We start from the raw sequence: 15,598 nt of genomic DNA on the forward strand, positions 1-15,598 counted from the left end.
TACCTGTGACCAGCAGGTGGTCTCCTGGGGCTTGGGGGCCCTTTCTTGGCACCAGGAGACATCTGGAATTGGACCAGGGATGTTCTGCATGCAGAGCAGGTGACCCCTCCAAGCCAGTGTGGTGTAGTGGTTAAGAGCGGTAGGCTCGTAATCTGGGGAACCGGGTTCGCTTCCCTGCTCCTCCACATGCAGCTGCTGGGTGACCTTGGGCCAGTCACACCTCTCTGAAGTCTCTCAGCCCCACTCACCTCACAGAGTGTTTGTTGTGGGGGAGGAAGGGAAAGGAGAATGTTAGCCGCTTTGAGACTCCTGAAGGGGAGTGAAAGGCGGGATATCAAATCCAAAACGCTTCTTCTGCATTTCCTGGAATTGCCTCCCTCCAGCGAGAGCGCAGAGGTGTTGTAGGCCAAACTCTTCTGGGCAGGGGTATAGCGCCATTTGCCAGAACCAGGGGTGGCGCAAATGCTCACCAGTGGGAGTGGAGCGCATTTGCCCAGCTCTTGCTGCTGAACGCTGCCAGGCAGGTGCTCATGCGCCGGGTAGGGTAGGGGCACAAAGGGTGCTCTTTGCCCTTGGCACTCACCCAGTCCTCACTGCCGGAGCCAGGCAGGGCGCGACAGAGATGCTGGTTTGCTCCCCTCCAAGATTGTGTGCCAGGGCCATGACCCGCCCCATCTCCTGGGTGGCAAATAACTTTGCTGATTTTTTGCCTTGAGAACACTGGGATGATCTAATGAAGGAGCTAAGCTCCTCTGAAGCCTTACCTTCTGACCACTGGAAATCTTCTTGCTTGGTTTTTTTAAAAACAAACTCTCAAACCTTTCAGCATCATGCATGGTGCTTGTGACAATCTTGCAAAGGGAAACTATAACTGCGGCCCTCTGAACTGGTGCTGAACTACAGCCTCCATAATGCTTGACTGTGGGCCATGCTAGCTGAGGCTGATGGGAGTTTCCCCCCAGAAATATATGGAGTGCCAGGTTCTCCATCCCTGGTATAGGACATTGTGCTCTGCCAGGAGAAATATTACATGGTGGAGGGCACCAACTCAGCACCCACAAGCAAGGTGGCACCTGGAGAGGCTTTCATTGGTACCTTTGGGCAGGGGCTCCGGACTCTGAGTTTTCCTTTTTCTAAAGAAGCAAGTCTCTTGCCCTTCTAGACAGAGAAATGGGAAGCAAAATATGCAGGTACCCCTTCTAAGAAATTTCTGTGAAACAAGCTGGACTGACTGCTCCAACCATTTTAGCCAATGAGTTGTTTGGACACCAGGCTTTAATTATTCCTGTGGTCCTAAAGAGTTGCTGTTTTCCCCCCCTGTTCCATGTTCTTTTTCTGCTTCAGACTTATTTTCAGGTCCTTGGAATTCCTGTAGTTGCCATTCCTTTTCCCCAGCAACCAGGATGCATTTTTCCTGTGGTCGGTTTTTATGAGATCAGGGTAGTCCCTAGAAATCATTTTCTGCAAATAATACTACACAGTGAGTGAGTGTGGGTGCATGCTATGGAATCCCTCCTCCCCACCGAATGCAAAGGTTAGAACTTTGCAAACAGGCTGCACCATCTCTCCTTCTGTGTGGGAGATAAGAATTCACTGCAGTACTATTGTGCACATGTCTACTTGGACGTAACACAGGAGGAAAGTGTAGTTTGGCTGGCCAGTCGCTGCACTTCTCAACGGCAAACTTTCATTGAGACCAGAAACCGTTGCTCTAGGGTGGCTGGGTGTTTTTCAGTGTGTGTTTTTGCAAGCTTTTGAATTGTATAGTTCACTGTGCATTTATTTTTTGAAAAACAAAACACCGTGTGTAAGCTGGCAGCAACGGAAAGGCACCCCGATGAAACAGGGCGCTGTGTAGTCTTGCACTTAAATGATGAAAGCGGTAATAACCAGTCTGCACTAGTAATTTTGCACCCTTCTACTCGAGCACGGGTGCCCGAGGCCTCTTCACACCTGGCTCACCCTGAGGGAACAAATACAGTCATACCTTGGGTTGCGAACGCTGTGGGTTACGTCTTTTCAGGTTGCGACCCAGAAGTACCAGAAAGTGTTACTTCCGGGTTTCACCGCCTGTGCAGACATGCAAAATGACGTCATGCGCAGAAATGGTGAATCACGACCCGCACGTGCGCAGACGCGGGTTGCGTTCCTTTCAGATTGCGAACGTGGCTCCGGAACGGATCCCGTTCACAACCAGAGGTACCACTGTAATGTCTGAAAAGTCTGTAAAACCCTGACACCTGAAATATTTTGTTTCCATCTGCTTCCCCCTCTCCCTTGCAAAAGGAAAAGGTATCTGGGAGCTTTTAAGTTCCCTAAACATAGGCTTGCTAAATAGTCCCACAATCTTTACAGCTACAAAGCCTTGAAACTTCTGAGAACCTCGGCTTTGCTTCATAAGAATCCTGAACTAGATCCCAGGTCTTCCCCACCCCCTCTTCACGTGGAGAGTGCGGCTGTGAAAGGCAAGCTCTGTCGCATGGCAAGTGTGTTGGAGTTTCTGGGAATTCATGGCAGCTGCAGCTTCTAATGCAGAATCCAGATTTCCTTAGAAAATAAAAAAAGAGCAGGCTTCCTTCCACCGCATGATGGACAAAACAGGTGAAAGTGCCCCTGCATTCTCAAGTTTCAGCTTTGGAGGGTGGGGCTCCAACCTGGGGGCAGCTCCTTTTCATGCTCATTCTTTCTTCCCTTGCCAGCTTTTCTCCTCTGAGGCCCAGCCCTACTTTCTGTCCTCCCTAACTAATAAAACTAAGCATGGAAATTCATGGAATTTCCATTTGCAGCGGGGTGAGAGGCCTCACATTTGCCTGTGTACCAAAGAGCCTTCAAACCTTATGTGTTTTAAGCCACCACCCGCCATATGGGGCAGGCAAGCCCCACCACACTGGGTTGACATGAGGGCACTACCTTAAATAAGGCAATAATTTTTATGGAGTCAAATAAATAAGGACTGTGCATTAGCAAGACAGCCTTGACCCTCTGGATAGTAGGGTGGTGGTTGAATGTATCGGCTTTGGTGTGTCTTCAATCTGCAGCCATAAACAGGATGCAAAGATAAAAATGCAAACCTTGCTCAAGGGCGGTGATTATGACTTGGGCTTTTGATAGTGCCCCAGTCCCTTGCGGCTGTTTTTGGAGAGCTCTTCTCTCCCCCGTTCTCTGGCACTACAGACTGGCACAGTTAGAGATTGGCTTGGAATGGACTTTTCTATTCCATTTAAAGTCATCTCTTGTGAATTTTGCTTGGGGAGGGTCTGCATCACAGGATGGGGATGTGGCACCCCGGTTTGGGAGGAAATCCCCCCTTTCTCATTCATTTTCATAGAACCTTAGAATTGTAGAGTTGGAGCACCCTTCAGTGAGCCAGGATGCTCATTGCAAAAAATTGGAAAAACCCACCAATAAAAGAATGGCAAATCAAATTTTGTGAACATACATATTTGGCAAGATTCACAGCATTTTTAAGGGGACAGTTAGACCAAAAATTAGTAAAAGAATGGGGTTGTGTTAAAGAATATATGAAAAAACATTGTTCTGGAGTAAGTATATCGGTATGTAATGAATGAGGCTTTGCAGGGTTAAAGAAATTGAAAAATGGTGCAAGAGGTATAAAGATAGAGGGAATCTACACTAGACACAACAATACAGAACGATCAAAAACTATGAGGTCTCAGAACAAAGGAAGGAAGTCAATATGTGTAACGATTAATATGACGATACGGTTTTCTTTGTAGGTGTGATTTTTATTTTTGTTTTCTTTTTTCTTTTTTTATCTTTGTTTTTTGTTTCGCTTTCCTTTCACCCCCGACCATTAGATATGCTGACTGGGGCTGGTGGGAATCCCTTACAGGCTTCCTTTGGACTAGCTTAACAGCATGTGAAGGGGCCACAAGGAACCCACCCTAACCTAGAGGGAGGTGGGCAGATCACTTTCTTGAATGCTGGCCCTGTTGCAGTATGTCTTGGGAGGGGTGTGCAAAGAGGATCAATGCAGAAGCTTCTCTAAAAACTGGCTGTGTACACATGATTCCCTCCCCACCCCCCAATAAAAGAATTCTGGGAACTGTAGGTGCTGGGTGTTGGGAATTGTAGCTCTGTGAAGGGGGTATGCCATAGTTCCCAGGACTCTGGGGGACGTCATGTGCTTTAAATGTGTAGTGTGTACTCAGCCCATATTCCTGGCTGCTTAAGGCCAGCCAAGTTGGAGGGAACTGTGTATTTTAAAGACAACGGGAACTGGTCGAACTGCTATTCTTGTTTGATTAAGGCAGTTTTATAAACAGCCCCTTCTTGGGTGTGGCAGGTCAGTCTCTTCAAGGTAACCAGGGAGGGAAGTTTTAACAAAAGATTCTGTGTCCTTCATTTTGGCCACCAATTACTTGGTACACGTTGATGTGTGAACTCAAAGGCTGATACCAACAAATTCAATGACATAAGCTTCCATTGATTTCAGTGGGTTACTCTGAGCATGATTGAGGTTGGACATCGCCTATAGCAGGCGTGGCCAACTCCCAAGAGACTGTGATCTACTCATAGTGTTAAAGACTACCCCCATTTTTGGGGTGGTGCACGTCAAAAGTTGATGAGCTTTTTTTTAGGAAGGGAAGAGGGGGGCTGTTTTGGGGGGTGCAGAGCAAAAATAAAATGTTGAGCTTTTTTTAGAGGAGCAAAACTTTTTGAACTTTGGGGGGGGGGAGCCAGTGATCTACCGCAGACGTGCAGTGATCTACCATTGAAGGATTTCTACTTTTTCAGATTGTCACAGGAGAGCTGGAATAATGTGTTGTAGCTGTTGGGAAGCAAATACACAGCCTTTGAAGTTGGTTGACGGAATAGTGTCATCCTGCAAAACACAGGCATGAGCAGATGCACGCTTTCTACATCTCCATATAACGGCTGCAGAACATGAGGGAGGATATTTTTAGGTTGCCATTTTGAAAGCAGTTTGAATTTAAGAATCCATGCATGTTGTAACTTCTGTGAAAGGAGATTCAGTGGCCCTTGAAGTGGCAATGGAGCAGTTGTATGTGCAACACAGTTGAATATTTGTGTATTTTGAATCTCTTTCTCTCTCTCTCTCTCTCTCTCTGTGTGTGTGTGTGTGTGTGTGTGTGTGTGTGTGTATATATATATATATATATATATATATATATATATATAATATATATAGAGAGAGAGAGAGATGTGGTATACAACATGAGAATAAAATAACAAAATGTCCATGAAAGCATAAACACAGATAAAACACCAGTCAACCCTGATTTGTTAAAAAAGAGAATTCATATTACAAAGATCTGGCTTAGAATGGTATGGTTTTCAAAAGACCTCTGGGCTAGTTCCTGCGAAACATCTACTGGCAGGGAGTTCCACAGGGCAGCGCCTGCGCCACTAAAGGTTTGGTCCCTTTTACTTGAGCAGTGGAGAGAAGCAAGGGGTTTCCAGAAATGGAGGGCACAGGATATAAACACACTTGAGGGCATTAAGAATAGCCTTGCTGGATCTGGCTACCCAGGAGGACTCCCCTGCTCAGCGCCTGAGGGCCCCAGTCCTGCCACTCTCCAACTGGCCTAGGGTGGCGATTGACGGGCTCCATAAAGGACTGCTGGCGCCGCTGCTGGGCAGAGAGGGCTCCGTTTTTCTTTTTTAATTGCTGTTTTTTTTTTTTACCTTTGTCATTTCAAACTGATATTAATGCTGTAATCTTAGTTTTAGATTTTGATTTATGTGGAAATTGTTTTCCATTTGGTTGTGTATTTTTCTGATGTGGTTTATTTATGACTTTTGTAATTATGTAAATCTTGTCATGTTGTAAGCCGCCTTGAGCATTGTTTTTAATTGTGGAAAGGTGGCATACAAATAAAATGCTGATGATCTCACAACCAGATGCTTTTTGGAAGTCCAAAAGCAGGACCGGGCACAGCAGCAGTCTCTCCAGACGCCTGGCTCACTGCCTCTGTTGGTGGAGGCAGAACGTAGACATTGTGGCTTTGATAGGCTCCATTCTCCATGAACTTGCCTTTTAAAACCACCCAGGTTAGTGGCTGTCAATTCACCTTGTGGTAGCGTATTCCACAGTTTTAACTGTTCTGTGTGAAGAAGCGCTTCATTCTGGTCTGTGCTGATTTTCCACCCAGCTTCAGTTGCTGTCGTGTCGTGTGCCACAGGCTTGGGCATCTCTGCTCTGAAGGTCTTGTATAACATTTTTTCTATACATAGCATTGCTAATGTCAGGCTGTCGCTTTTGTGCCTGTCATGCCAGTGCTTGCAATCACAACTGCTTCTTCTCATATAAGACGAACCATGATTGGAGAAAGCTTGTGCAACTCCCCCCTCCCAGTGGAGGCTCAGTTTGAGGATGAAAGATTCTCCTCCTCACACCCCCATGCCTTGTCTTTTCAGCAGCCATTTCTCTCTTCCAAAACCTCAGGTTTCTCTTTGCCTAGGAAAATGTCCCCTTTTCTGTCCTGGGCTTATCCAGCTCCCTTTGAGCTGCCCAGAAGCAACGTCCGTTGTTTTATACACTCGCGGTTGGCATTTCCAGGGGTGTGTAGGCAGTATGCCTATTGTTTGACTGGTTATTATGGGATACTTTCCTTGAGGGATTTTTCCCAAAGTAAGAAATGTTAGGAGAACGACAGGATTCAGGGTGGCTTTTCATATGCATCAAAAATGGGAGAAAGTGATAGGATGGAAATGAGGTGGCTGGGAAGTTTGTGGAACATGGCAGGCGAGTCTCTCAGCTAATCCAACTACAGGCTGTGCGCGAGAGGCAGCTGTCTCCCTGCTCCTTGGAGGCAAAAGGATTCTGGTGGGAGCTGCTGCCTGGCAATAGAAAAGGGCGAGAGCCTAAATCATCCTAGTTGAAAAACTTTCGTAAGCCACTTCTTGAGAGCACCTCCGGGCTATAAAGCAAGATACAGGTATTTCAAATGGGGCATTTTATTGTGTAAAAATGAAATTGCCCAGAGTCCTCCAATAGGTAGACGCCAGGTCAAATCTTGCTTCATCCATGAGCTTCCTGGTTGGTCTTGGGCAGGCCTCACTATTAAGCTTCCCCATTCTCATATGAGGATTGTTTGTGCAGTGGTGTAGCATGGGTTGCCAGTGCCTGGGGCCACGCACAGGGGTGGATGGGAAGGAGGAAAAATGGATGCATGTGCATTCAACTGCCTAACGGCATCGTGCCACCCAGGAGATCACAGAGAGATGTAGAGTCATTCCATTATCTGGAGAGGTCACTTCCTGAGTCGCATGGAAAAGCTGTTTTCAGTGGAGCCCAGTGGTGGAAGCATGCAGCTGTAATGAGGCAGCATCTGGTGTTCAAATTTTGTGCCCGGGGTGTCTGCCCTTGTGGACCCCCCCCCCCCAATGCTAAACCACTGCATCTGTCTTTGCAAACTTGATGGCTCTGCATACTTGATGACTTGGTTGCTAAGCCATGCATTACTGCAGCAGGAAGGGCCCAGTCCTTGACCTTCAAAGCACTAGGACAGGGATTTTGCCCCTTGCCCAAGGTTCAGTCTCAGAGTAGGAGAGGGGTAGGGGCATCGTCACTATACTTCTCCTCCTCTTGGGAAGCCCAGCATCAAATGGGTACCAGTTTCTGCGAGGTTTCTAGTCCTCAGGTTGGAAGGAAACATGGAGACTTGTCATGCTCAGCAGATGTGTATTTGCCATGCCAAGGGAAATTGTAGACCACTGAATGTCATGCTGACCATCCCTTTAGAGCAGAAGTTTTCAACCTTTCTGAGCCTATGGCTCCCTTAAACAACTGCATTCTTTCTATGGCACACCTGTGGGGCTCAGGAGCCCAGTTATGTCACTCCTTGTCTGCAGTGCTGGCAGCCTCTCATCCTTTTTCAAACACCCTCCCTTGTGGAGCGTTCCCTCAGCCTCCTCTCCTCTCCCTCTCCTTGGGAGTCCTCCAGGCAGCCGCTGCTGCCGCCCCTGGTCTCTGAGCTGAAGAGGAATCCCAAAATTGCTTCTTTGGATTCTGCAATAGTGGTTTGCCTATCTAGTATTTTTGGCTGTGTCAACTGTCCTAGAAATGGGTTGACACTGAAGTTTTGCAAGGTAGGTTAGGGAAAAGGGTCAGGAGAAAAGCCAGCTGACCATGTACAGGACAGGGGTTTGTCTGTACACACACATTAAATCTTGTGTCAAGCTATTTCTCATTGATGGATTGATTTCTCCTGTGTCCTCTAACCTTCTCTCGTTCTTCTCATTCAGCAACTGCAGCAAGCAGGGGTGAAAATAACAGATCTGGACACCAAAGGCGCTGGAGGTGAAGAAGAGAGTAAAGCACTGCAGGGTGAAGTGAAAAAACTGAAGGATGAGCTGGCCTCCACAAAGAAAGGTGAGAGACTTGGTGGAGTATGTTTAGCGCATGCCCCCTCCAGTCCTGGCTGCAAAATGACCTTGTGTGGTAGATGCCACAGCCCAGTAACTTATAGGGAAAGGGCATGACCTATTAGAGACCCTGGACTATCCCTCTCCCCCCACGTCCCAGTTGTGTACAGCTGGATCATCCGGGCTAGATGCCGACGAAAGGGTGATACACCATCTATTTATACTTCTAGAACTGTACAGCCATGCACCTTCCTCATGTACAATCTCAGAATTCTGTCCCCCCCTCCTGCTTAAAAATACTTCACTTGGCATCAGACTTTGGGAACAGATGGGCCCAGCCCTGAAGAGTTTGTTTGTAAACACTTTGGTTCTCTATAGTTGTGAGGATGCTCTTTTCCTTGCTCTACAAAGCAATGTCCAACTTTGGAATTGGTCTCTTTAGTTATTGAAAAGGGAAATGATGATGGGGACCACTAATTGGTGCACTCAGTTCTTCAAATCTGAATGTTTGGGCACTGCACACACTGGCAGGTTTGGGACTTCTTTATACCTTCTTTGTCACAACTCCCATCAGTCCCAGCCTGATGACCAATGCCCAGGCATGGTGCAAGTCCAACAGGACCACAAATTCCCCATTCCTCTCCTGTCCCAGTTGACATGCAGCATAGGCTGATGTAGTGCCACTTGCTCACATTGGTCCCAGGTAGCCTCCTGCGAAGTGGTTGATTCTGGCAGCAGTGTAGGTGATGCTGCTCTGAGCTGTGGCGCACAGTCAAGTGGAAAGTTCTCCTGCATAAGCCCCACTGGAATGGGTGGGAGATGTGTGAGAGCACAGTCACTTAGTGGGAAGGGAATGCTGCTGTTTGGTGCTGTCGGCACCATACTTCACCACTGCTAAACCCTTCCCTCCTCTCCCTGTGTCTCCTCCACAGTCAAATGTATTTATTTATTTCTTTGATTCAATTGATGAATTGCTTCCCATAAAATATCTTGATCTGATTTCGCAGTAAAGAAAATCAAACAATTCTGTATGTAAACTATTTTATACTGGCAAGCTCATACCCAACAATGATTGGGAATGCTAAGAAACGTCATCAAATTGAGTGCAATTTTGAAATCAGTGGTTAAAATCCACACTGTTTTGTAAGATTCAGCCTGCCATCTTGATTCAGATTGGCATCCGATAGATGAAAAACCCGTTACTTGACCTCAAGAACCATAATGCAAAATTGGATTACGGTATCTTCACAGTGTCCAGATGCATAGGAAGCAGACAAATGATTTTCCAGGTGTCCTCCAAGAAAATTGTTTGTATGTCTACTATAATTGTTTGTATAGTAGATACGCAAACAATTTAAAACCAATTCTGTTTGTGAAAAGAACTCCAACTCCAATACAACTCCAACTCCAAATAAACGTTGCAAGCTTTTTTAGGGTAGCAGGGCAGGGTCTTTGCACATTACTCTAAAACCTTGCAATGACATAATGGGATACTCTCTCCCCTCATGCTGCATGTGTTTGAAAACACACACACACACACACACACACACACTCGGGGGGGGGGTACAGTTCTCAGTTGCAGTATCAACCAGTCTGAGCAGCTTCTCCAGGGCTCATTTCCAGAGCTGGCAAACTAGAGGGGTTGACATCAGTGCTGGAGGAATCCTGGAGCTGGGAAGTTTTGGGTGTCAATTGCCCTTCCGACCTTCTCAGTTCTTGGTGGGCTTGTGTAACATTCCCAGCTTCTCTTTGACTCCCCCTTCCCATGTAAATGGCACAGTGGCCAGGCACGACTGTAACTGGTTGTGTACTGTGCAACACTAGGCACACAAGAAGTGCTCAATATACCTTTTAAGTTTGTTGAATTATTTAAGGTTCTTGAATTATTATTTTGTGGCTCAGATTTCTTTTTTGGGGGGGTGCAGGGGGTGTTTGGCTGTGCATGCCTGGGTTGAACTGATCTCTTGTCTCTTCTTCCAGTGTGCCCTCTTTTTTTATAGCTGTTGTAAGGGGTGCTGCGTTTTGTTCCTTCTCTCCAGTCTAACACCCAAATGGTGCTAATTGTTAAGCCACAGAAAACCTGCCAAATTTGGCACAACTTGTTCTTCTGGCCCAGAAGCTCTCTGTTTCTTTAGCACGGTGGTCCTCCACAAGGGAAGTGTCCCATGTGCTGGATCAGGCCAATGGCCCATTTACTCCAGCATCCTGTTCTCTCAGTGGCCAACCAGATGCCTGTGGGAAGCCTCCAAGCGGGACCTGGGCGCAACAGCAGCCCTCTCCCCTATTGTGATTTCCAGCAACTGGCCTCTGGCAATGGAAGTGAAATGGCCATGATGGCTAGCAGTCATGGATAGGCTGATCCTCCACAAACTTGTCTGATCCTCTTTTAAAGCTGTCCAAGATTGTAGCCATCACTACTTCTCAGGGGAAATAGTTGAATAGCTTAACTATGTGCTATTTGAAGCCAGTGAGGAAAGTGAAGGAAGGAGCATCTTTCTCTGAGTCCTCCTTGAGGAGCCTCAAAGCCTTTCAGGTCTGCATCTGACAGAAACCAGCCTTGGGTGTCCCTCTCTTCCAGTGATGCTAATGCTATCATGGGACGTGCGCCAGTTGCTCTCTGACTATCTGCATCCGGAGCCTTGAAGCGCAGGAAGTGCAGCTTGCATTTGGTGCCAAATGCAAGCTTCAGAATGGATCTGGTCCCAGGGGGGCTTGCACTTGACACACTAAATTTAAATTCAGCGCTGACCACGAGCTCAACTTTCGGCACAGATTGGCTCTGCTTGGAAAACTCTGTTGTGCCGTTGATGGCCAATATGCAAAAGGCCCTGAATGCAACCTCCTCTTGCCAAGGAGCAACTGAGAGTGCACCTTTAGGCTCCCAATTGTTCCTTTGCAGATGTGGCTTTACCTGCACCACACCTGAAGTCATAGGTGACTCCAGGTGTGGCAGAAACTACCCTATGGGCCCAATTAGGGCCTCTGGTGGCTCTGATTTGTTGTGTGGGCTGGAGGTTCCCCTCCCATGATAGGTTGTAGGAATCTTAAGAAGCAGAACTGGAAGTGACTCAGGGAATTATTTGGGTTAGGGTTCTGGTTCTCCGCTCCCGCAATAAACCACTGGTGAATGTTAGAGGTGATTTGGACCAGGGAGCACAGTCCTAATTCAGAACAAAAATTTGGATGAGAGCTTATTGAGAATAGTTGAAATGTGCTTGTGGTGACATGATCCAATCGGTTATTTCAGGCTTGCCTAGTACTAATTACACTCTAGAACCACAGTCCATGTCTTTGAGCGTTACTTTTTAAAATTCTGTCTATGCTGGTGGTCAAGCACAAACCCTGTAGTGGGCAAAGTGGCAATTGAGAAGCAGCCTAGCTTATTGTCCAGTGATCTCAACTTTGAAGACCAAGAGGGAAATAAGTGGCTAAGCTTTATAGCATCCTCATTTGATAGCCACAGCTGATGGGAACATGGCTGCAGCCACCTTAAGTTATTTTGTAAACTGTCCTATGATCTTTGGATCAAGGCAGGCATACAATTTTTATTAAGTAAGTGCTAGAAATCAAACTACTCACCTCTGTCCTTTCATGGAGTTGGATGTCAGAGGAATGAACTTGGTGGAAGATCACAGCTCCTCCTCTGATCCAAAAGTCTGTGGTTTTCTATTCCTGGAAAACCAGGATCTGCAGTGATCCATTTTTTACACACAGACACATGCATGTGACTTGGCTTGCTGTTGCCTGATTATCTGGGTCAGTTGGGATGTGTAGAGATTGCTCTAACCTGTGCTTTTCTTCCCCCTTTAACCTCCAGCCCTGGAAAAGGCAGAGAACGAGGCCCTGGCTATGCGCAAACAGGCTGAAGGACTCACCAAGGAGTATGACAGACTGATGCATGAACACACCAAGCTCCAGGTGCCAGGGGAGGGAAGTGGGGTTGCAAATATCTGTTCTGAGGTGGGAGGGAGTCAAGAGGGGCCTGGCTGGCATCTGCATGAGGCCACTGTTGTGTCTGGCTGGACTATTCCAAAACTCTAAAAACTGGTCCTCTCCCTGGCTTCTGCAGGTTCCAGCTTGAGTTGGTGTCTTGCTCCAGGAAGAGCAGTGGTGTTTGTGTTCTAGGGCAGGGCAAGAAGAAGGCAGTGGTGGTGGTGTGATGAGGGGTTTGGGGCTCAAAAATCCTTTAAGAAAAGAAAAAAGAGAGAGTGTTTGTCCCATGAGTACTGTGGCTACTCTGGGAATGTGAGGGTCATCGATGCCAGCCTTCCCCAGTCTGGTGTCCTTCAGATATTGTGGGTCTACAGTGCCCATCATCCCTAACCATTGGCCAAGCTGGTTGGGGCTGGTGGGACCCCAACAAGATCTGGAGGGGACACCTGGTTGCAGAAGGCCCATCTGCTTGGTTTTAAGAGAAGGAAGCTCCTCTTTTCCCCAGCTTCAAGGGGGGGGGGCTCCTTATTCCAGCCTTCACTTGAGTGCCCTGTGGACATTCTTCCTTGAAAGAGAGGTGGCTTCCCAGTTACCAGAATGCATAAATAAGGGAAGAATGGGCTGACTCTCGAGAAGTAAGGTTTCGGCTGCGGTCGGTCCTTACAGTGGTTGAGAGGGAGGCATCCCAAGTAGAACCTCCTTTTTTCTTGCCCTGTGCTTTGTTCCTTGTTGGATTTCAGCTGTGTGTGAGGTGGTGAGTCCAGCATGGTCACTCCTGCTGGGCAAAGCCAGTTTTGTGAACAAATCTTCCTCCAGATGAGGGCAGCTGGGGAGTCTTCTGAAGTTTCAGCTGTAACTGAAAATAAATGTGTGTTTTGCTGTTGTTTAAGCTTTCAGGGAAAGCAGGAGCGGTGCCCCTGCTGCTTATAGTCCTACAACCCATGATTAACTCCTCAGGGGTGTGCTCTCTTCCCCCACCCCCACCCCTTGCACCCCAAACCTTTTGACTGTGCATCAGATATCCTTAAAAGTTAGCAAGAGCCTTCCACAAGTTCTGGAATCTTGTTGCTGACAGTCTCTACCTTCAAAACATACATCCTTCCAGTCCTCGAATGTGTTGCGGGAGGTTTCGCATGCAGTGGGTGCTTCTGAACCTCCCCCTTCTCAGGGTCCCCTGAAAGTCGCCACCCCTGTAGCAGGAAGAAAGGAGTAGTCAGTCTTTTATTTTTGTGTGTGTGTGATTATGTTGATGAGTTGCTTTGGTACATTAATGGAGGTTCTTTCTGCATTCTTAAGGGAGGGCTTTGAATCTGTTGGATTACAGCTGTCTTCTGCCGCAGATCCGCCTTCTCTCCTACCCTGTGTCACTGGTTGGCTAGGTTTAAATGGCCAGCCCACAACAAACACAGCATACACACACACACGTATAAAAATAATCCAGCTTTCGTTGCCAGGGTAACCTAATCTGCACACAGTGGCTGAGAGAAGCTGCCCAGCCTTGGTTGCGGGTTTTTTACTCCAGCCTCTCCCATTCGCGGAGTACCAGCCAGGGGGAGGATCTTGGCAGCGCCTGGGAATCCTGCCCGGTAAACAACCCTCCACGTTTCTCTCTGCACGTAAGCAGCAGGTCACAAGACGCTGCCTCACCTGGGAGCTGATAACAGGTGGGCGGGGAGGAACAATGCTGGGCCTGGCACCACCTCAAGGAAGTGCGGAAGGGGCTGGGCCCCTCGCTGCTCGGGTTTTAAAACAAGACTTGAGGCAGCACTGCCTGCAAAGATGTGGAGGATGTTTTTCTTTTCCCCAGGCTGGACTTAACTCAGGAGTGAAGGACTATATACAAGTTCATTAACAGCAGCTTGGGACTGGGATAGTGATGTCTGGTTCATAGCTGTCAACTTTCAGATTTGAAAATAAGGGATCAGCAGCCTCACCTGTCCTGGGGACAGTCTACGGGATATCTAACAATCCGGGATAGCAGTGGGAAACGGCGCTGAAATAATGGAATTTCCTGCAAAAAAAGGGGAAGGTTGACAACTATGGTCTGGTTATCAGAGGTGGGAAACCTCAGGAACAGCCTCCCAACTATTGTTTTGGGACCAAATGATATTTTCTAGTAGATCTTAGGAGGAGGTTTCTCTGTGTGTCACTGTCCAGAAGCTTACTGGCAATTCTTTGGAGTTGGGAAAATACCCCCCCCCCCTTTCAGTCACAATCCTGTGATGGCCCCCTTCCCAATTCCCACGCTTAACCAGCCCCTCTTGTTATCCAAGGCTGCATACACACCTTGCATTTAAAGCACATGGCTTCCCCCAAAGCATCCTGGGGACTGTGGGTTGTCATCGGCACTGGGAATCGTAATTCTGTGAGGAGTAAACTACAGCTCCCAGGATTCTTTGAGGGGATCTCTGTGCTTTATTTGTATGGTGTGTCCACAGCCATAGTCCCCATTGGGCATTCCAGGAAGCCTCCCTTGGGGAATGTACTTGATCGCTTGCACAGTTCTCCCATAGCTTGTGACCGAGGGCTTGCCCCTTTCGCTCTAGAAGTTTGCAGTTGGGGAGGGTGGTTCTGGAAGGCTTGACTGGGCTCCAGACAGTTCACACGAGCCGAGTCTTCTGCGTTTTGCTTGCTCTCTGCTGCTTGGTGGAGCTTGGGTGGGTTGGACCGGAACAGCAACCGCCTCTTCTTTCTTAGTTTTAGGATGATTTAAAAAAAAAGTTTCAAGGTTCTGTTGTAACCCATGCTGAGCAAGCCTCCTGCCTTTGGGGCTTAATTACCCCCCACGCAGCATCTTTCTGGATTGCAATGGGCGTTGCTCTGAATATCCTCATTCCAATCCCTTCTCATCCCCATGCTCCCTTCAGCCCACAAGTCCTTACTGAGCTCTGTCTTGGCTTCGCCTGTGTGCTGCAACCACCTGCTTTCCCCCTCCCCTCCCCTCCCCAGAGCTGGTGTGATCCGGCTGCCAAGACTCAGTAAGAGTGTGCCTTGCCAGCTGCTTAAAAATAGGATCTCAGTGTTGTTGCTATTCTGATGGCTCTGCAGGCTGGCCCTGCTGAGGAATGGCACCCTCCTGCTTCTGAAGGGCCAGTGTGCCTTTGGGTACCTAGGGAAGCAGAGATGTCCTTGCCCTGCGAGGAGGAGGAGGGTAGGGGCCTTTCCAGCTACTCACATGCCCTTGAGCATTGTTCCTGGGTAGTGATCGGAGGCTCTCATGTTGGCCTTTCCTTAAGGCTGCCTTCCAAATCCTGGTGCCCTCCCATGAGCCCCAGCACAGCCTTCTAGAAGGCACCAGGATGGGGAAGGCCAT

The 15,598-nt window shown here is 47.9% G+C and overlaps 1 protein-coding gene and 1 long non-coding RNA gene across 2 annotated transcripts in view; one reads left to right on the forward strand and one right to left on the reverse strand.

Annotated features, from left to right (window-relative positions):
• BCAP31 (B cell receptor associated protein 31) overlaps positions 1–15,598 on the forward strand; it is a 36,365-nt gene that overhangs the window by 18,093 nt on the left and 2,674 nt on the right. The window contains exons 6-7 of the mRNA XM_079958876.1: positions 8,233–8,359; positions 12,170–12,270. Coding sequence (XP_079815002.1) covers positions 8,233–8,359; positions 12,170–12,270 — 228 coding nt within the window. The remainder of the gene's footprint in view (positions 1–8,232; positions 8,360–12,169; positions 12,271–15,598) is intronic.
• Positions 5,845–8,226, reverse strand: LOC307206086. Its single transcript, XR_013834268.1, has 2 exons — positions 7,489–8,226; positions 5,845–6,752 (listed from the first exon to the last, which is right to left on the reverse strand). It is a non-coding gene; the product is annotated as an uncharacterized lncRNA (long non-coding RNA).

Source organism: Podarcis cretensis, assembly GCF_951804945.1.
Source record: "Podarcis cretensis genome assembly, chromosome: 17".
In the NCBI taxonomy this organism is placed as follows: domain Eukaryota; kingdom Metazoa; phylum Chordata; class Lepidosauria; order Squamata; family Lacertidae; genus Podarcis; species Podarcis cretensis.